General features: G+C 38.5%; 1 protein-coding gene across 1 annotated transcript; it reads right to left on the bottom strand.

Moving 5' to 3' along the window:
* Positions 1-4,042: 4,042 nt before the first annotated feature.
* Positions 4,043-16,128, bottom strand: LOC123515099 (neuferricin-like). The gene is made up of 5 exons (XM_045273531.1): positions 15,589-16,128; positions 8,078-8,218; positions 7,393-7,579; positions 6,411-6,639; positions 4,043-6,172 (listed from the first exon to the last, which is right to left on the bottom strand). The coding sequence occupies exons 1-4, from the start codon at positions 16,043-16,045 to the stop codon at positions 6,426-6,428; spliced, it is 999 nt and encodes a 332-aa protein (XP_045129466.1). The 5' UTR covers positions 16,046-16,128; the 3' UTR covers positions 4,043-6,172; positions 6,411-6,425.
* Positions 16,129-23,272: the final 7,144 nt, after the last annotated feature.

Below are 23,272 nucleotides of genomic sequence, written 5' to 3'. Positions count from 1 at the left end.
ACAAACTGATCGCGGAAACTTAATTAATTATATTTTTTCGGTCGCGTATTAACAAAAATGTGTAAATTAAACATGCGTAAACCAAGAGTTACCTGTATTTATATATATATATATATATATATATATATATATATATATATATATATATATATATATATATATATATATATATAAGTAGAATCTCGAATCTCGATCAATCTCATCTCGATATTTCGCATCTCGATTGCACCATAAAAAACCCACTGTTCACACATCTCGATGAAATTACACAAATCTCGATTGCTGTTTTTTTTTTTTTTTTTCATCAAAAACGCGGCGCATCGCGATGCGATTGTTTTGATTGCTCTCCCACCTTGCGGCAGCTTGTGGAGTGTATCAGTACACGCGGCCTCCCCCCGCTCTGTTTAAAACCAGTGTGTGCGGTGTGTGCGGTCAAGGTCGTTTACGGGTGCGGGCAGGCTACCTGGATCCCATTCATCATGTTTCCCGCAGCCAATGGAAGGGCCCAAGGGGTGGATAAGAACGAAAATGAGTGTAAAGGACAACAAAGTGTGAAAAAATGCGGAAGTGAAAAACGTGATTATCGAAAGGGCAAAAAACTGAACAAATACACTGCAGAGGACAAGGATAAAGTGTTGCAGCTCTTGGAGAAAGGCTATAGAGTCAGTGAAATACAAAAACTTACTGGCATTCCTCAGAGTACTATTTCCACATTGAAAAGCAAAAAAGATGAAGTGAAAAAATCAGTGACATTGGCAAAAAAATTGTTCACAGGAAACACACTTGGACAGCGCCGCATCACGTGTATTTATAATGAAAGTAATCGTCTAGTGGCAGAAATGGAATATTATCTGGTGAAGTGGATTCAACGACGAGCAAGAGAGGTAGCTAGTATCAATGGTCCTCAGCTGCGTGAACAGGCAAGGATATTCTACCAGGCTGTTTGCAAGAAAAAACAAGTAAAAAATCCACCTGCATTTAATGCTTCTGTGGGTGGCTGCAGAAGTTTAAGAAGCGGTGTGGCATTAAATATGCACAGTATCAAGGCGAGATATCTTCTGCTGATAGTGAAAGTGCTGCTAATTATCCCGCAATAGTCAAACAAATAATAGAAGATGGAGGCTATTGCAAAGACCAGATATATAATGGTGATGAGACTGGCCTTTATTGGAAACGTTCTCCCAAAGCCACCTTCATTTCTAAAAATGAAAAACAAGCACCAGGAGTAAAAGTGTCCAAAGAACGTATCAGCTTTCTTTTACTTGTAATTCTTCTGGCAGCCACAAAATGAAACCTCTTATCATTCACAAATACAAAAGGCCTAGACCTTATAAACACGCAGATATGCAACAACTGAATGTTTATTGGGAGACTACAGCTTCAGCCTATATGACCTCAGCACTTTCTATCGAGTGGTTCGATAAATACTTTGTCCCTGATGCAAAGAAAAGTGTGAGGAACTAAACCTGGATTTCAAAATCCTTCTCTTTCTAGACAATGCACCTGGCCATGCAAAATTCCTCATAGGGAGGCATCCATGTGTTCAAGTCGTGTTTTTGCCCCCAAACACTACTTCCATATTACAACCCCTGGACCAGGAAATAATAGCCAATGTAAAGCTATTATACTATAAGTACCTTCATGACAAAATGCGACATGAAACAGATAGCAATGATGAGCTGGTTGAGATCGAAAACTCCACAAATGAAAGTGAAAGTGATCGTGAACTGTCCGCCACCTCCAACCAGGCCACCGACACCGCCACCCAAGCCGCCGCCAAGCCACTGAGGAAGACGTTTCGTCAAAAGGAGCTATTTTTGTGAGGCAGTTCTGGAAATCCAACAACATCCGGAATACAGTGGATTTAATGGTGAAAGCTTGGAATAACATATCAGATGCAACTATCAGACATGCCTGGGAAAATCTGCTAGCCGAGAAAAATTCTTCAGATTCCTCACAAATTCAACAAGCTGATCTACTGGCTGACGCTGTGACATCTATTACAACTGTTCCTGCCCCTGGATTCTGTGATGTTAATGAGAATGATGTGATGAAAGAGTTATTAGGAGAAAAGGTTGATGCAAGTGAAGCAATCGAAAATTTAATTAAAGAAGACGTAATGGAGGAAGAATTGGAACAGCCTGATACCGTGTCACAGCCTCCCTCCCTGAGTGTTCAACAGTTGTCCGAGGCACTGGGGCTTGTGGCAAAGGCCAGGGATATTGTGGAGGGAAAAGTGGAGAATGAAACTCTCCAGGAGGCATTTGATTATCTCAATAGAAAAATGATGGGCATTTACAACAGTAAAGTCAATGAACAAAAACAGTCCACTATAACGAGGTTATTCAAGATGCAGCAGCGAGTCGCCGAGGTCATCGAGAATGTCACAGAAGACGACGACGAAGGACCAATAGACCTTGATGCTTTGGACACTGAACTACCAGAAGAACCACCATTTGTAGGATTTAATGCAGAGACTGACGGTGCTGGCTGCAGTGGAGAGAACATACGCAAGGCCATGACAAGATTAGGGAGTGAAGGTGGTGAGTCCCAGTAGCCGAGCCACCAGCCCAGCCCCATCAATCACCCTAATTTTATTTCAATAAATATAAGGTAAATATGTGTTGTTTTATTGTAACATTTCATTAGTTTTATTATATGAACTGCAGTGTGTAGTGTGGTAAGTACTTTAGGTGTCAGCCTGAGAGTTTGTGTACTTGATATAGGTTAGTTGCCAAAGTTTTGGTCCCAATTGCATTTTTCCTATATGAAGTTAACTTCGCATCTCGATATTTCGAATCTCGATCAGTATTTTGGGTCCCAATTACGATCGAGATTCAAGATTCTATATATATATATATATATATATATATATATATATATATATATATATATATATATATATATATATATATATATATATATATATATATATATATATATATATATATATATATATATATATATATATATATATATATATATATATATATATATATAAATATTGAAGAAACTATTATTTGGTAGGTGATATTTCACACCATGTCTTAGAGAAGTCCTCACATATACTTACAAGTACCTGCAAGGTTCACTAGCAGTATATGACACAGATAATGTAGATATTTTGCAAGATTCTTTTCACACACACAATTTCATGCCTTTAAACTTTTCTAAGAACGAAACAAAAAGGGAGATTACAAAAGGCTTACCTCTTTTTGTTGAAATGATTCCTGCAACTGCAGCTGCCTTCCATCTTTCAGGGAAGTTATCACTTTAATGTCTCCCAGCTTAGAGTTCCCAATAACTTTAATTTTCTGTAATGCATGTCAGGAGAAGCACAAGTCTTCCTTTGTTTATGAAACAAATGGTAATTTCATATCTTCCTCTTGAACAGAATGAGAGGTGTGTACAAAAAGACCACAATCTATGTCCTTTAAAGTACACTTGGGCACTAATGGGTTAACGGTTACCTCATCTTTTCCGCTGATGGCTGTGGCAGTATCCTAGAAACACGAAATGTATCATTATTGTAAGGTTTTCCACAGTAAATGGTATTGAATACAGAGAAACAATTTGTAGCTCTGTGATGCATCAAATAATGTTACAAAAGCAATATTAGTTATTTAGTTATGTAACCATAGCAAGTTAAAAGCAAGGCCTTTCCAGCTGTGCACCAAACGTTGACAGCTGGCATTCAAAATTCTTAATCCTGATGTAATAGTTTAAGGCTTCATTGCTCCAAATATCCAAAATAAACTTAATAGTATCTTCATTTGTAACTTCTCTGACATCACTTGCACAGTAGTAATGTTTTGTGGGAAAGAATTCCTTCTTAAAAGCTTTCATGAGCTCTCATGAGAGAGAGCAAATGAGAATTGAGCCTCTGACACAACATAGGACACACAACTCTATCAGTGGAACTTGACCAGGGCCCTGTCAATCAATCCACTTCTACTATAAGAAAAAATAAAGTAAATGAATAAATAAACAATAAAGTCTACAGAGAGGCATGGGTTCATAATTCTAAGAAAAAAAAGCACAGTTAAAAAATGAATTTTATTTTAGTATAGAATCATCAGTCTTAAGTTATGCAATGGCAAATGTGTAAAACTACAGGCATATCTATGGATAGTCCAGCTTTTTTTATCTGTTATCTAGCAAGCCTGAGGTGAGGCTGACAAGAAATAGTCCAAATAACAAAGTCTGTTGCTCAATGACTGATTCATTTATTTGTCTTTGGTGCACAGTTGATCTTCCACTCAAGCTTATCAAAACATGTACAGTGAAAAAACAGACGCTGATTATCAAAATATCATTGTATAGCTACTATGATAATTAAGATGATACAAACATAATTTTGTTATGATCAATTTGATAAAGACACAATCACTACATTACAAAAGGACAAGAACATTATATGGTTGTATGTACTCCAGTATGATGTAAAATATGATATGAAACAACATTTATTAATAAATACTACACTTCTACAAAAATAAAGAATAGTCCAAGTGTCAATTTGTTTAAATATACTGTACAATTGAGAGAGAGAGAGAGAGAGAGAGAGAGAGAGAGAGAGAGAGAGAGAGAGAGAGAGAGAGAGAGAGAGAGAGAGAGAGGGGGGGGGGAGGGGGGAGGAATCACTACAAAGGCACCATTATATTTCATGCATGTATAAGGAGATTTATAACTGCTCATTTCCACATTTGTGCCTGTGCAATATTAACTCCTGGGAACATTTGTAATAACTGGCAGCACACAAGACACACTTAAACCAACACAGAAAGCTCAAGATATTATTGGCATGCCATCACATTGTATCTTGGATGTGCACTATCACACAATTCTTTTATAGCAAACAGCCACTAAGGTAGGCTGGATACTTTTTGTACAAAATACCCATGCCAACTGCCCAAGTGTTATTCCTATTGCTTTAAGTTATTTATAGCCAGGTACCTATTAAGGCCATGGTTTGTGGGATGAATAATAGCTATATTTAGTTTTCTTCAATAAGGGGTTCTAAGACATGCCGATGACTGAATGAGGAAACAGCTGTCAAACAATTTCCTGTGGATAACTGTGTTTCCTTATTATTCTGCATCATTTATTCACAAGTTCTTATTGGTGGTATTCATTCATGTTTGTATTTTCAAAAGTATCTTGAGCCTTCACCATGATTTTTTATTGGTGGTGCAGACTCTTTTACACAATCATTATAATCATGAAAACACTCTTGAAAATATAACTGACATCCACCAGAAGCTTTTGAAAACGCAAAAACATTTCAGAACAATATGAGCATTTTTTTTTATTCTACCATTCCCATTCAGTAAGCAGTTCATTTTTTTTTCCTACAAGACATTCAGGTACAGTCTAGGCAATCCAAGCCTGTATTCTGAAATGTTTTGCTCTCTAACCACAACTGTTTTCAAAGGCCGGAGATAATTTATCAGGTTCTCATGAGTGTTTTTTTCTGTTAATAAATAATGTAGAAATCTTGTTAACCTGTCACTAGAATCATAGAAACATTCTTGAAAACCTGTGTAACTTTGACTAAAGCCTTTTGAAAGTAGTGGAGGTGCAGCATGGAAGTGTTTTAGAATATGGGCTGTATATGGATGTTTGCTATTGACTGCTGGAGTAAAGCTGCAGGACATGGAAATACAAGTTAATTTAGAAACTAGCCATGAGGTGCACCTCATGTGCCAGTCCATAAAGTCCATAGAGGTGATTACTGAGATCATTATGATACTTCCTCCTCTTAATGATGCTGAATTCTTATTGAGCTACCACCAGAATTATGAAAACATTCTTGAAAACTCAAATAATTTTCCAAGAGCCTAGTGCAAGAACCAAACATACAGGCACTGGAATGTTTGTGACTACAGTCCTCAGAAACAGATGACATCACGAAGTATACAACCAACTAGTATGGTCTGCATCCAGTACAAAATGAATCTCCAGTTACTTGAGCAGTTTTGTCATGAGTCAACTTAAAACTGCTAGATAAGGTACTAAGAGGCTAATATCTTCTTTAAAGCACAATTTGTTATGAGACTGCTCAAAAATTTCAAATTTCCTCCATCTCTTCATCTTTATCTTCCAGACTTCTTTTGCTTCTTTTCTATTGTAGTTCGTGATTTTGTAATGTATATAAGATTCTGGTAGACTCCTGAGGAAAATTGAGCAAATGAATAAGTAGTTTTATAGATGAAATATTGCAGTGCCTTCCTACTTCTTAAATAGGGTTAGTATATGTACTCTACAAGAGATATTAACAGTATGATAATTTTTTCTATATTTTCATAGCAGTGAAATTTCTACTTTATAAATTCACACTTTACCAATATTTTCAGAATAGGGAATTAAATTATGTTAAACAACATGCACAAACATCTGTGAACACATACCATTCTGCAGCAAGGCTAATCAAGCTTCACATAACACTCAGGCTGGTCAGGCACACATTTTGGATATTCCTGCAGGTTTGGATGGTCTAGATCCCCTCTGTCATGGTTGATCCTCTTTGGGTCATGAGAAGGAGGACCAAAATTCTTCACACAGGCACACCTTGATTTGCTCTGGCCTGGCATGAAGAGCTTCCTGGGCACCCCAACCCAGTCCCGCTCAATACCACCACTGGGGATGCACACAGTTGTTGCTTATTGCATGAGGGACAAAGAAGACAGACAGTAAATAAAATGTAATGCTACTCCTGGTTCCACAAGAGCAAAACTGACAGTTGGTAAATAAAATAAAATCAATTTCATTACACTTACATTAGTCTCAATGTCTAGTCTAGTACTGCTTCTAAATCTACTTTATAGTCAATAATTATTGCACCCATTAGAAGAAGTAATATTTTTTGACAGCCATAGAGGACTTGTGCAAGCAAGAATGAGACTCATGAACAGTACAAGGGGAGAAAATATTGTTATATACTTGAGCCACTGAAGAAGTTTTCTGAAGCACACACCACATACTAAACTAAAGACTGTTATACTCAATGGCATCACAGAAATCCTGAGTCATTGGAAACTTACAAATAGCAATCTCAGCATGAAACAGATTTATCTAATTCCATCTATCAACCCCATCCATGAATGACTTATCTTTTTAAAGCTTCCCAATGATGGACTGACAACTTGATTACTGATTCTATTCTATTCATCTACCACTGACTCCTTTCTATCTTTTTTTTTAGATATTATTTCAGTAAGCCTAAACCCATTATTTTTTGTTCTATTCTGATTACTGAACATGAGACTGTCCATGTTACTGATCAGACCAAGGCAACCAAGGGCAAATTGGATCTTGGTCAGCCTTGACTGCCCTGTCACTATAGGCCTGACTGGTCACTGTTTGGCATCTAAGGCTACCTGTATCCCTTACCTTCTTTTGGTGCACCACAGTCTTGATCCAGTTTCAGGATTCCACTCTGAATTACATGGAGGGAACATTTTTTTTTCCTGGTTATCATTTTCCTTCTCAGCAAATGCTTGAGCTATCCACCTCTGTGTATCATAATAGTAAGGTGTTGGTTCTCCATTTTCATCATAATACCGACCAATCAGCTTTCCTAAAATAAGAGTGCTTAGTGAGTAGGATCACATAATAGTAGAAGGCCTTTTGGAAGGTAGAAAAATATAAGCGGAAGAGTGCATTTGTGAAAAGATGGTAAGAGAACTTGAACAAGTAAGAAGACAGACAATGTTTTGGTGTGGTGAGGTAGACAGAGGTTTTCCTGCTGTAGTCACCATTTTAGGAAGCATTACCAGAGAGGATAAATCATCAGAGAAAAAGATAGATAGATATATGGAGAGTGTGGGAAAAATATTATATTATCATAACAATCTCTAATAATACAGCAAGCCAAAGGGTACAAAATATAAATAAGATCAAGTACCAAGTACAGCACTGTACTGTAATTTAACATCTTGTCAAATATTAAATCACAGTAATACTACTGAATTATGTAATCTGAAGAGCATAACACTGACACATTTCTTTGATATAAAAAGAAATGTTGTCAATTTATTCATTTAATTTTTTTTTTTTTTCTACAGAAAGTGCTTACCTACATATTTGTAGTCTGTATTGTAGAACTTGACCCACTCATCAAGACCAATGTAATCAGTGCTGGACAGTCCTGACACATCATCAATCAGGCCGGCCTCTGTGAAGTCCCCACTGACGTATGCCCGACTTGCATCTCGGCCTGAAGCATGAAGCCATAGCTTTAAAATCTTGGACTTATTATAACAAAATTGATCATATCTGGCATAATGTAATAACACTGCCTTTACCAGATTGCAAATATCAAAACTTCTTTAATATACATTTTCTAAATGTAAGTACAGTGAGATAAAAAAGAATATTCTAAATACTGCCACTGTACAACATGGATGTTCATAACAGATGCTTGATAAAAACTGATCACTTTCTCTACATTTTTAATCCTACAATGAGACAAAGTATTACATACACCATGTATTTATATATAATGATTATATTCTGTGAAAATCTCAAAAAAATTACCCCTTTTATGGTACCACTTCACAAAAAACAAAACCTAAAGCAATAGTAAAAATCATATAATATGAAAAGACATTGCAAACAAAAATAAATCTGAAAGTGTGAACTGTGTGAGAAAAGTCCGAGAAAACACCGCCTCAGAGTGTGAGGCGGCCTCCCCGCCTCACCATACACTTAATACATTGCCAATCATGATGACAAAAAATAGTGGGAAAAGACTAAATCTAAAATCATCAAATTTAGTTTAAAGCAATGCAGATAAACACAAATTATTCTTTATTAATAATAATATTATTATTATTATTATTATGAGGTCAATGAAGGCGACCCACTGGAAAGCATAACTGCATAAACCCAAAGGCCCAGTGGGCGGCACCTCACCGATAAGTGAAAGGAAGTAACAGGAATGAACAACAGAATAGGAAGATTGGTAGAGATCTAAGAGGTAGTGAGTTCAGAGAGAAGAAAGGTATTCACACGTTTTTAAATGCTTCAATGTTACTAGAATTAACAATCTCGTTGGGAATTGTATTCCAGAGTCTAGCAGATACTGGGATAAAACACCGGGAAAATTGTGAAGTATTACATCGATTCACAGACAAGGAACGGTCATTCATGATCAAGGATTGTCTTGTAGCACGTGCTGGTAGTGAAGGGGCAGGCAAATGACAATGCAACGGGTGGTTGGAATTAGACATGATTTTGAAGAAATAGGACAATGATCCAACCAAACGACGATGCCGAAGATTAATCTCAAGATTAGGAAGAAGAAATTTAATCTGGTTGAATGCTCTATCTAAAAGCTTTAAGTGAGACTCTGCTGCAGAGATCCACACAGAGTGACAATATTCAAAATGAGGCAGTATGAAAGAGTAAAAGCAATTTCTTACAATATCATCAGAGGAATATATCCGCCTACATTTGCGTAACAAACCAACTTTACATGAGACTGATGATGCAAGTGAACGCAAGTGCAACTCAAAAGTAAGTTTGGGATCAAGGGTGACTCTGAGTAACTTCAGAGACGAACAATTAGGAATAGGTACTTCGTTGACAACAATATCAGGGTGAACTGGGAAAGGTGTCCTTGATCTGCTAATAACCATACTATGGGATTTACTCGGGTTCAGTTTCATACCCCACCGATCACACCATGACAGAATCCTTGAAACATCTTGAGTGAGTACATTAGCGACTCTCTGCCTATCCTGTGGGGAAGGAATTGTCGCATATATAGTGGTGTCATCAGCATAAGCAACCATATTAGATTCAATCCCACACCACATGTCAGATGTATAAATAATAAAAAGAAGAGGTCCCAGAACACTTCCCTGCGGAACACCGGATACAACTGGACTAAAAGAACTAAGGCAGCCATCAACAGTCACACGCTGCCTTCGACTCGTTAGGAACTCTGACAGAACTTGATGGACGCGGCCACCAATACCAATAGATCTAACTTTCGATAAAAGGGCTCTATGATTAACACGATCAAATGCAGAACTAAAATCAAGTGAAATTACTCTAGATTCATGACCAGCATCAAGGGCAGCTTGCATGTCGTGCGTTATGCAAACGAGAGCATCAGAAGTACTGAGACCTTTTCTAAAACCAAACTGACTAGATGGCAACAAATTATTAATATCTAAAAAACGATTGAGACGCTTGGCAGCAGGCGCTCAAAAATCTTAGATAACACCGGGGTTATGGAAATGGGTCTATAGTCACCGGGGTGAATGGAGGATGAAGATCCCTTTGGAATAGGGGTAACATTTGCAGTACGCCAGCATACCGGAAAAGAACCCTTACGAAAAAGAGCTCTAAAAATAACTGCCAATTTTGGAGCGAGAGGAGAAGCAATCTTTTTGTAAAAAAGAGGCAGAAAACCCAAAGGATCACAACCCCCGAATGAGTCTAACTCATTAAGATATCTTAAGATTTCGGAGGACTTAAAGGCAATGGAGTGTAATTTAATGTCCTGGGGACAAGACGGCGGCAGATCAAACTCTTCATCACTTTGTTTCGAGTTAAAACGGAAGCTAAAAGATTGGCTTTGTCCTTAGAATTATGGCAGATTGAACCGTCAGTACATGACAGAGGAGGTAAACTTGAGTCCACACCAAAGAGTGATTGCTTTAAAGCTGACCACCATGAGTGTGGTTGGGAGGTGCCAATCAGAACATTTTTAAGGTGTTCATTGTACTCATCCTGTGCGCTAGAATATGTACGTTGGGCAAATAAACGCAGACGAACGTAATTTTCCCATGATTCAGGTGAACGCAGTCGGGACCATTCACAATAAGCAACCTGTTTTCCACGCTGAGCACGCCTGCAGTCATCATTAAACCAGGCACTGTCCTTGCGACGACTTCGAATTATTTTAGAAGGAATTCTTCTTTCACTAATGTTAAGTAAAACACTGTTAAGGGAATCAATTGGACTATCAGAATGTAAAATTTCCCGCCATACAATGTTGTTAAAATCGGCAATGACACCAGTCCAATTGGCTCGTGACTTTAGAAATACTTTCCGCGATATTGGCTCGTCCGGAATAGGAAATGAAGTTTGAATATTGAAAGACAAGCCAGAGTGGTCTGTGCTACCAAGGGGAGGGACGACCTGCAAAGTTACTGCAGAGGGGCGTCTGTAAAAGAAGATCAAGGCAATTACCCGAGACGTGAGTTGGGCTATGAACGATCTGCTCACAACCGGTGAGGTTACTAAAATCTAGAGCAGCCCGACCATGTTGATTTGTTTGAGAAACGGAGTTCAACCAATCCTGATGATGTGCATTAACATCACCAACAAAAACAAAGGAAGCTTTAGGGTCTGATTCTTGAATAGATGCCATAGAATTTAGCAAACAGTCATAAATAGAATCATCAAGATCGGGATTTCTATATACAGAGAAGATATAGTAGTTATTAAAACGACTGCAAATTTTAACCAGCATCATTTCATGACAGCCACACTCAAATTTGGTAATGCGTGAAGCGCTGCATGCTGGACGTAAGTATATACACATCCCCCGAGCTCTAGGGATAGAATCACGCCTCAGAAGAAGAGGCCTCTTGAAATTAGGAATCAGAATCTCAGAAACATGCCTGAAGCTCGAAACAAGAGTCTCTGAACAAAAATTATATCATATTTGGAGGACGCAACTGCAACGTCTTGCAAGTTGGCCTTTAGGCCCCGAATATTAATGTATAAGGCCTTACAACAGTTATTACGAGGACCGGGATTAGGGTGAACATCACCACTAAGGGTAATGAGGAAAATTAAATAAAATGAAACTCCATAAAAAAGAGAAAACACAGCGGAATAAAAGGTCCACCTGGAGGAGCCGCAACACCAGGCAAGGCAATTATTATGGTATACCCCAGGTCGCCAATTACATGGGGGACCTGACAGTAGCAGTGGCAAAAGAAAAGAAGGAAAAAATCGCTGCCACCATTCATCCCTTTGTCCTGCCTACACAACGTGGGATTGCGAGAAAGAAAGGGAAAGAAGAAGAAAAAAAAAAAAAAAAGTTCTGGGTCGCATCAACCAGAGGGAGGAGAAGTGGCACAGAGACTGAAGGTCGGATGCACGACTGTGGAATCTCTGCAAACCCACTCCTATGAAATAGAAAATAGAGAAAAGAAGGAGGAATGTAGAGAATAGCTCGGGCAAAGTTTTATGACCTCACACCCTGGGAGAGGCCAACCACCCACAGGGTGGGGTTGGTTGTAAGGTTACCACCCAGCGTGAAAATAGCTTACAGATATACTATAAACTATTTAAGGTACACCTCATGTTTGTTACCTGAGTGAAGCAACAAACACTAGGTGGTGGATGACAGAATAGTGGTGAAAGGAGGAAGAAAGCCTTGTGCAATGAGGTTGCAGGAGGAAGGAGGCATGCTGTTAGCAAGATCAGAAGAGCAGTTAGCATGAAAATACCAAGAGATGCAACATTTTGGTGATAAGAAAGAGGTTGAAGACAATCAGTCAGAAGAGGGGAGTTGATGGGACAAAATATTTTTGATTCCATTCTATCTAATAGAATGGTGTGAGTGGAAACCTCCCCTTACATGTAAAGAGTACTTCATACATGGATGGATGAGGCCCTTGTACAGAGCAAGCAGTTAATAGGTTGAGAAAAGCTGGCAGAGATGCCTCAGAACATCTAATTTCATAATAGCTGTTTTAACAAGAGATGAGATGCAAAGTTTCCAGTTTACATTATGAGTAAAGGACAAGCCAGTGTGGAAGAGAAAGACAGTAGAGTGTTATTGAAGAGGAGATAGTTATCCTGAAGGTTGTGTTGAGTTGATAGATGGAGGAACACTACTAAGTTTTCTCTGCCCCAATCGGAAATCTTAGAAAGATCTGAAATAAGGCATTCTGTGGCATCCCAACATGATCTGTTGACTTCCTGAAAGGATGGTTGTCTCTGAAAAGATGTGGAAAAGTGTAGGGTGGTATCATCAGTGTAAGGGTGGATAGGGCAAGAAGTTTGGTTAGGATCATTAATGAATAATAGAAAGAGAGTGGGTGGCAGGACAGAACCCTGAGGAACACCACTGTTAATAGATTTAGGAGAACAGTGGCCATCTACCACAGCTGTAATAGAACATTCAGAAAGGATACTTGAGATAAAGTTGCAGAGAGAAGCATATAAACCATAAGAGGATAATTTTGAGATCAAAGCTTTATGCCAGACTCTATCAAAAGCTTTTGATATGTCTAACGCTACAGCAAAAGTTTCACCGAAATCTGTAAAAGAGGATGACTAAGAATCAGTAAAGAAAGCCAGAAGATCACCAGTAGAGCAGCCTTGATGGAAGCCATACTGGAGATCAGATAGAAGTTTGTGAAGTGACAGATGTTTAAGAATCTTCTTATTAAGAATAGATTAAGAAACTGTACACAAGCAAGATATTAAAGCAATACGGTGGTAGTTTGAGGAATAAAAACACTCACCCTTTTTAGGAATAGGTTGAATGTAAGTAAACTTCCAGCAAGAAGGAGAGGTAAAAGTAGATAGACAGAGTTAGAAAAGTTGGGCCAGGCAAGGTGCAAGTACAGAGGCACAGTTATCGAGAACAATATGAGGGACCACATCAGGTCCATAAGTCTTCCAAGGGTTTAGGCCAGCAAGGGCATGGAAAACATCATTATGAAGAATTTTAATTGATGGCATGAAATAGTTAGAAGGAGGAGAAGGAAGGACAAGCTCAGAATCATCCAAGGTAAAGTTATTACCAAAGGTTTGAGAGAAGAGTTCAGTTTTAGAGACAAATGTGACAGTAGTGGTGCCATCAAGATGAAATAAAGGAGAGAGAAAGATGAAGAAGTAAAGTTATTGGAGATGTTTTTGGACAGATAGCTACTAGAAGTCTTGAGGAGAGTTTAGTTTGAAAGATTGACATTTTCTATTTATAAAAGAGTGTTTGGCAAGTTGAAGAACAAAATTGGCATGATTCTGGGCAGAAATATAAAGTGCATAAGATTCAGATGATGGAAAACTCAATTACCTTATAAGCATCCAATACAGATTTACCTAATATTTTACAAATTCCCATACTGGAATTATATATTTGCTATACATCATTGTCTTTCAAGTTCATTATACCATTTAAGGGAGTTCAGAATGGATAAATGCTTAGGAGGCCACAATGCTTGCTCAGAATTAGTTTTGAAAAGTGCTCTTTGTCACATGAACAGCAATTATCTTGAAGGGGTTGATGAATCAAAGCCTCTGGTTAGGGTTAGATAGTATCTGCTTTCCTTTATTTCCTTCCCATTAGATCCCTAAACTTGTGTATTAGGAAATACAAAATATAATAGGAAATATTACATTAAGTTGCCATTTTACAATTTGATACTATTCTCTAAATAGTAAGATCTAGAAATCAGCAATGTTTGTAACTACTTGACATGTAGGTATTGTCAAAAACTCCAATAAAACTAAAGCATGAGCAAGGTTGGTACGAAATGACTGTTAGCATAGCTGTCCTGCATCGTCTCTAGCAGCATGTAGATCAAGACTAACTGTTGGTAAAATTTCAAAATTCATTACCTACTGACATCAGGATTCATTCAAGGAAGATGCATTGGCTTCAAAATATTCAATTTGATGAGACCTAAATGTTTCAAATGATAAAATAGGTATTAAAATATCTTTATGCACTTGTAAAATAAAACTGCCTAATCATTAAGTGAGAAGCTGAAACAAATACTTCATATATTGTAGAGAAACATAAAGAACCAACTAACTAATGCCTTATCATTTTTCATCATAGATGATGCCACCAACCACAATTTCAAGAGAGATGTTCAAGATATAGACTTCACAATGGTTGCCTAACTAGTGTGGCATCACTAAAATGGCATGTAGAACTACCATTGAAACTCAAGATTTATGGCAGTAGTATTGTCAACTTGGCTGATGAACTGACAGATGACACCAGAAGATTATAAAAGATACCAACACAACAACTTACCAAGGAATGCAATGATTAGTATAAAATAATAGGCAACAAAGGAATTGGTTGTATGTCACCTTTTAATTTTATACTGTAGTAATTGCATTCCAGGTTGAGTTTTTGTGCTGGGTGTTTTTTTATAGTCTTTTGGAGTTGTCTGTCAGTTCATCAGCCAAGTTGACAATATTACTGTCATAAACCTTGAGTTTTGATAGTAGCTCTACATACCATCTTGGAGATGGCACACTAGCCAACCATTGTGAAATCTACATCTTGAACAGCTCTCTCTTAAAGTCATGGTTGGAGGCATCGTCTGTTTGTAGAGTAGGCGTACGAAATGCCATCAAGATAAAAAATCATATATAACCAGATTTAATTACTTTCATGTGTGATTACATCATGATACATTATCTGCTTGTTTCTTTTTTGGTAGTGCTATACCGGTAATGACAACACTACTTGTCTTGTGCATAGGAGGTACGGTAGTAGAGATAGAGAAAATCTTGTCAGCTAAAAAGTGAATGATTTAGTAACAGAAGAATAAGAATACGAGCCACTTTCACTTAGTCCCAAACAAACCATACCTGAGAAGAATTCGTAGCCTCCTCCTGGCCCATAGTGTTTCTTGCCCTTCCTCACATTATACACGCGGCCTAGAATGGCAAGGTAGGGTCCCTTGTTGCCGTCCTTCCCGTCATACGCCTTGAGTTGCTCAGGCGTGAAAAGCTTTTCCTTCATCTTCTTGATGCTGGTGGGAGGGGTTGTGTGGGATGTACTGCCTGTGGTGGGCGTTGACTCAGGTGTAGGTTGTAAGAATGATAACACTTTACGGAGGGAAGGAAAGTATGTGAATATGGGACGGAGAAACCTGAACACCGGAAAGATTTCTTGCGCTGTTTCGGAAGCGACTTTCAGACTCGGATTTTCGTCGAGTATCTGTGATATTTCAGCTTTGTGCCTCTCTATGACCTCCTGAATGATTACACCGGCCAGGGCCACGCACACGGATGCCACCATGAAGGTCTTGACGAATGAGTTCATTGTGGAATATATGTAGAGCTGGGAGGTTCCGTGTTGTGTGTAGCGTGTAATGTTTACGTGTGGCTCTCCGACGACGTCATTTTCGTGACGTCATGGCTGTCACACGCCAGTGTAGTGTGAAATCCTTGAGTTGCGAAGTAAAGGCGCGTTCACACGTCAGTTTGCAAGTCGGTAGAGTTTCCGACTGAATATCGGTGCCTTGCTTAAGGGAAAACTAGTCGCAAAACAGTTCAGTCCATCTGCGATTTTGTTTACGTTGTGACATCAAAGAGAAAGGTTTGAAAATGTTGTATCGATGTAGAAAAGATTTTGGAGTTGGTGAGGAAAAAAGAGCAAATCTGGAACCCTAAAAGTGAATTCTACACCAAAAAAAAAAAAATAATAATAATAACTTATACAAATAAGCGTTCGATGAGATAGCTGCCACTCTCCTATGACTGCTTCCCATTATGCAGAGTGAGAATTGAAAATTTGTGCTGATTTGATTGGATCGCAATCGTCATCGTCACCAGAGGAAAAGAACTTGTTGGGTAACTGTTTGCTTACAATCACTCCGACTAGAAGGGCTCAGTCGATACTTTTAGTGACTTGCAATTTCAGTCTCATATTGATACCTGTGAGCCCGCCTTAACTTGCGAGTTGGCCTTCTCCGCATGCGAATCACAAGGCACAAATTATTTCACATGAAGATAATGTGAAATTATTGAGCCTGCGATTTTATGACACACACACACACACACACACACACTTTGTCCAATTACTCTTCCTTCGTTTTCGCTGCCGAAGCACGTGTTACTGTTACCAACAGTGTCCTCGAGAGAGAGAGAGAGAGAGAGAGAGAGAGACTGCTGGTAACAATAACACGTGCCTCGGCAGCAAAACGAAAGACAAGACGGAGACAAGAGCATGTACAGCACACAAGAAACAAGGCCAAGAACGCTCCTTTGTAAAACTTGGCACTGTTATTTGTATTTCCCCAAACTTAAGTATGTTTACTATGCCATTCCCATCCTGACAAATCTTCGCGTAGTGTAGTGGTTAGCACACTCAGCTCACAACCAAAGCACAAAGCTTGGGTTACTGTGGTCCTGGACGCGGCGAGGCATAAGGGCAAGCCTCTGAATGTGTTATCCCTATTCACTTTTAGCAGTAAATAGATACAGGATGTAACTCGAGAGGTTGTGGCCTCGCTGTCCTGGTGTGTGGCGTATGGTGTGATCTCAAATTCTCAGTCCTACCAGAAGATCGGTCTATGAGCTCTGAGGTCACTCCATAATGGGGAAGCCTGGCTGATTGACCAGCAGACGACCGTGAATAAATAGACACACGCGAAGGAGACGGGAGAGAGGAGATCTAATAACGATGTACATACAAGTTAGTAAACAGTATGGAAAAGATATATAGACAAGATCTGGTAGCACTGATTGAAGATGGAAATACACGGATAAGAGGACAACTGAAAGAAGAGCAAGAAAAGTCAATGTTTGAGAAGCATTAACCTCAGTACCATGACGCATTTCCATATTTATTCAAGTTACTATTTGGTGATTTTAAACAGCTTAAGAAACTCATGTGGAGGATTAAAATAGTGAAGATTGGCCAATCTTCTAACCTCCATAGATCCTTTCTGCTGTCAATAAAATGGTCTAATCGTATACAAATCTCAAATTTCAAAATAAAAATATGTCCCAGTATTAAAGGGGTTAAAAAGTTTAGTTTTCTACATAGGACGGTGGATATCTGGAACAACCAAAATGATGAGATTTATATAAAAGTGTGTGTGTGTGTGTGTGTGTGTGTGTGTGTGTGTGTGTGTGTGTGTTTAAACCCAAACTTAACACTCTCCTTCAAAGTAATCCGCCAGAGATCTAATGCACTTTCCCATCCTTTTCTGCCACACTTACATGCACTCCTGGAAGGATTCTTCCGGAATCTTCTGCAGTTCCGTCGTCACGGTCTTTTTGACGAATGCAAGTGTCAAAACATATGATACTGGAGTGGAGCCAGCTTTCCAGCGGTACGGCACCGAGTTATTTGACAGGCAAGCAGCGTGTTGTTCTGAATTTACAGTATTATGGCCGTATTTATATCGTTAGGTGTACTTCACATCATAAAGATAATATTGAAATATGGTTATTATCAGTGCATGATAGCTAAGGGTAGTGAAATTTGTTTAGAAGTGAAAATTGTCAATATGCGCAGATTGGATTAAATTGTTTTGAATATTGTTAACCAGTGTATCATCAGCCTGATACTTGATGAGTCACAGCCACCGCCTGTACCTTCTTTACCCCTATATTCAGCAAGACGTAGTAGGCTCCTGAGCCGCAACCCGTTTGAACACAACATGCATAAACAAGAGAAGCTATAAGAAGCTATCAGGCCTTCACGTCTCAATCCTTTAGAATATATAAAACATGCTTACGCGTATCACCATCAATCATCATCATCCATGAATCTACTTATGTTTTTAGTTTTAACACTATATGTTTGCTCATAAAAAAAAAAAAAAAAAAAAATATATATATATATATATATATATATATATATATATATATATATATATATATATATATATATATATAGCAAAGGAAACTACAAAGAAGCACGTGTCAGTCCTGTATACGAAACGAAACATGTCTGAGAGCGTTTCAGAATACTGGTTTTCCTTTCTTATCTGCCCACACTTCCACGCACTCCAGACTACAGCTGTAGCGGTGAGAACGTTACAGTGTGGTAGCATTAGCGAGTAGGAAAGCACGGAAGTGGAATATTGGTGCCACAGATGGTTGAAATTACTGACTTCGTATTCAGGGCCAACATGGGCATGGGTCCAGAAACTGACAGGTTTTGCTGGTGTTTGACCCATGCATTTCAATTACACACCTTTAAACCTTAGTGTCTACGGCACGCTACACAACACATGCACTCCTATATCAGTACTCCAAGGTACCTCACAATGCTGTGCCTGTTGTCTGGGGCCAAGCCGACCTCCACCAGGCAGTCACACACGATAGTACATCCCTCTTACCAGACACAATCTAATATCTAACTAAAGACCATAGTACACTTAGGCGTCCCCTCTTTTAAGCACGTTTCGTCCCACTTAGAACCCTCTAAAAAGGACATAACATATATCACACTTCAACAGGGTACTATAATCCCTAAGTTGAATGGAGGAGGCAGTAGAAACTTGCCGAAACGATAATTACTCCCAGCATTGGTTCAGGAGTGCTGTGAACTTTTCACTAAAGCCAGCTGTGACCTCATTGAACGTTTCTCTTTGTGTCTCACAACACTAGGGGGCGGTCACAACCTGCCCACTAAAGACAACTCTTCCTTCACACAAAACTACATACATCTAACTAAAATACATTATTTATGCATAATTTTAAGTTAGAAAAAAAGACTCCTTTCATCCTCAGAGTCCCCTTCCAACCATATTTCTTGCAAACTGTTTGGGGACCATCACCTCAGTGTACCTTTTTCTTAAAATCCCAGTTTTTGTTGCCCTTGGCCAGTTTCTTTCGTACATAAATAAATACACACACTTCCTAAGTACGCACAGATCTTGCTACAATTTAGCACTTACCTTTTGAGAGGGATACACACTGGGTCGGTAGACTGTCAAAGAATATGTGTCTGCCAGGTCAGGGCCAATATGGTTGACTTATTGTCACCCTGTGCATCCTCCTTTTCGAGTGAGACAACATATCTGCCATCAGTTTTTCGCGGAACTTATACGCGCGCAGTTCAAATGTGAACCCTTGTGGGGTTAAAAGTATTTCAAGAGCATCTCATAAGGTTTGGATCGTTATAATGACTCGTATATCCGCAGACATATGGAGTGATCATACAAGAAAATCTGACCCCTGATAAACACATAAACATATAAGATGTTGACTAATATAAGAGTGGCATTTCATTACATGGATAAAGATATGATGAAAAAAATCATCACAAGCATGATACGCCCCAGGCTGGAATATGCAGCAGTGGTATGGTCTCCGAGCTCTAAAAAAGATATAAGAAAACTGGAAAGGATACAGAAGATTACTACAAAGATGGTGCCGGAATTAAAGAACCTCACATAAGAAGAACGACTGAAGGAAATGGGACTGCCAACCTTACAGGATAGAAGAGAACGTGGGGACCTAATAACAACGTATAAGATAGTAGATGATATTGAAAAAATAGACAAAGAAGACCTGGTGCTATTGGCGGAAAGAGATGGAAGGACAAGAGGACATGAAAAGAAGATCAGGATGAGGCAGTGTGTGAAGGATGTTGGAAAATACAGTTTTCCACACAGAACGGTGGAAAAATGGAATGCATTGCAATGGATAAGGAAATTGTCGCAGCACTATAGTGTGCATAACTTTAAAGAAAAACTAGATAAATGGAGATATGGAGACAGGACACTATGAGCCCCGCTCGAACCCTGTACAATACAACTAGGTAAATACACACACACACACACACACCGCGTAGTGTAGTGGTTAACACACTCGACTCACAACAGAGAGGGTCCGAGTTCGAGACCCAGAAAGCAGCGAGCAAATGGGCCTTGTTCACTTAGCAGTAAATAGGTGCGGGATGTAACTCGAGGGATTGTGGCCTCGTGTGGAGTGTGTTGTGGTCTCAGTCCTACCCGAAGATCGACCTATGAATTCTGAGCTCGCTCCGTAATGGGGAAGGCTAGCTGGGTGAGCAGCAGACGACCGTGGTGAATGGTGAATTACACACTCACACACACACACACACACACACACACACACACACACACACACTGTACACAGAATGACAATCAACTACACTTACTACAGCAAGACTGTGGTAATGCACGTCTGTACTTCCTCAGCAGCAGTGCCTCTCCCCCCTCCCAAGCTCTCAGTGGGCCCTCATCACCTCCAAGTGATCCGGTCGGCCATACTTCTTGGTGTCACGGTAGACGACCAGTTGACCTGGAAGCAGCTTGAGGGGTGTGCATCTCACCTTCATCCTCCCCAGACTATTGTGTGCCTCCTCAGCGTGGTTCTTCTCTCTCAGTTCCACTCAACAGCAACAGCTGGAGAACGTGCAAAAGAGGGCGTGCAGGGTCTTCCTCGGCCCTGTCTACACCAACTATGACGACGCCTTGACCACCCTGAGTCTGCCCAAGCTGTCTGCCAGACACCGAGAGGTCCTAGAGAAACTGGGGAAGGGACTGCCGCGTCATCTACGCCTACGTCACATGCTCTCCCTGAGAGAGAGAGAGAGAGAGAGAGAGAGAGAGAGAGAGAGTCTGTTCGCCATATTTAAACCTATATATTATGATGTTTGTATGCTATGTAAGGTAATATTTACAATTCTGAGAGTTTACAGAGCTAAATGGATAACTTAGGCGAACAAATCAAGGAACGAAAAGGATATGCCTGTGAATAAGTCATACCAGACACGGAGGCATCACACGCTTCAAAGTATAGCGAAACGTTGCATTGTATTATTGCTTCAGTTATCGATAACGCCTTCAGTTCAGTGAAAGAAAAAATATTATATTATTAACTTTGAAGGTAAAAATTTCATATATGTATATGTTGTGTAATGACGTCAGCAGCTGGCAACATCTCGCCTGGTTCACGTCGCTCGCTGATTCGCTCTAATTTCTCCCTGTGTATATACTCTTTCAGGCTTGGGAAAAATGACACTCGGTGCGTGCCACAAGACACCGCAACAAGATTATGCCCTTGAAGGCACCACGCACGGACCAATACCACCACAGTGCGATCCCCACCATGGTGCGAGCGTTAATCCATTAGGATAGTGAACTAATCTTAAGTCTCCCAGCCGTCCTTCCCATGTATATTTTCAGTATGTATGTACGGCCACCCGAAGAAACCGAATAACAATAATAATGATAATATTATTATTATTGTTATTATTATTATTATTATTATTATTATTATTATTATTATTATTATCATTATTATTATTACACATAAAGACACACACACACACACACACACACACACACACACACACACACACACACACACACACACACACACACACACACATTTACCCAGAAACACTCTAATATTCTGTATTTCTAATCGTATTTTCAAAAGTCGCAATTGCTTATTTCAACTTATAACAGTTTTACTGAAGGTTATCCTTGACCATGTGTGTCAAGTTCAATTGACAGCCAATCAACTAGCTACATGGTTATGCTCACTAAGGTCACCAATAATTCTGTACATTTTGAGAAGAGTGTACTTTATAACATGTTTTGCTTGCCGCCCTGGTTTACCAAAAACATGTAGCTTTGGTTTCATCAAATGTATTTGTAATGTTTGTTTACAGAAAAGGATAATACAAGAACATTATTGCTAACAATTTTGATACGAAATGTAAATAATATAAAAGTATTGATATAATGAATCTCTTAAAAGTAGTCTAGAAGTTTTCTCAGTTGCATCAATTATAGGTTTCTGAAAATTATTTATGATCTCGTGGGCCACTCAGACCGAACATCAAGTGAGTCTTCTTATTAGAAATGGGCGCGTTACTAGATATCGGGTAGTCCGATCCGCTCCTCCGGACCTCGAAAAGCAGATAGTCCGTAACTGTACTTCAGCGCCAAAATTTTTTTCCCCGGTCCGGTATCACACCTCTGCACCTCCGGTACCGTAATCAAGATCATTAAAGCGCGCCAGAAAAATCTAGTCCGCACCTCAAAAAATAAAACAAAGTACAAGTCAGTAATACATCAGAGCTCCATATATATATATATATATATATATATATATATATATATATATATATATATATATATATATATATATATATATATATATATAACGAAATGGGGATTATGTATGCTTGCAATCATTGTAATGTATGTACGGTTAGCAGTAATTGGCAGTCATTATAACTTATTATTATTATCATTATAATTATTATTATTATTATTATTATTATTATTATTATTATTATTATTATTATTATTATTATTATTATTATTATTATTATTATTATTATTATCATTATTATTACTATTACTATTATTATTATTATTATTATTATATATATATATATATATATATATATATATATATATATATATATATATATATATATATATATATATATATATATATATATATATATATATATATATATATATATATATATATATATATATATATATATATATATATATATATACATATATATATCTAGAGAGAG

This window comes from Portunus trituberculatus, chromosome 38 (genome assembly GCF_017591435.1).
Source record: "Portunus trituberculatus isolate SZX2019 chromosome 38, ASM1759143v1, whole genome shotgun sequence".
Taxonomy (NCBI): domain Eukaryota; kingdom Metazoa; phylum Arthropoda; class Malacostraca; order Decapoda; family Portunidae; genus Portunus; species Portunus trituberculatus.
Note: the sequence above shows the minus strand (reverse complement) of the source record. Positions and strands in the feature narration are given on the sequence as shown.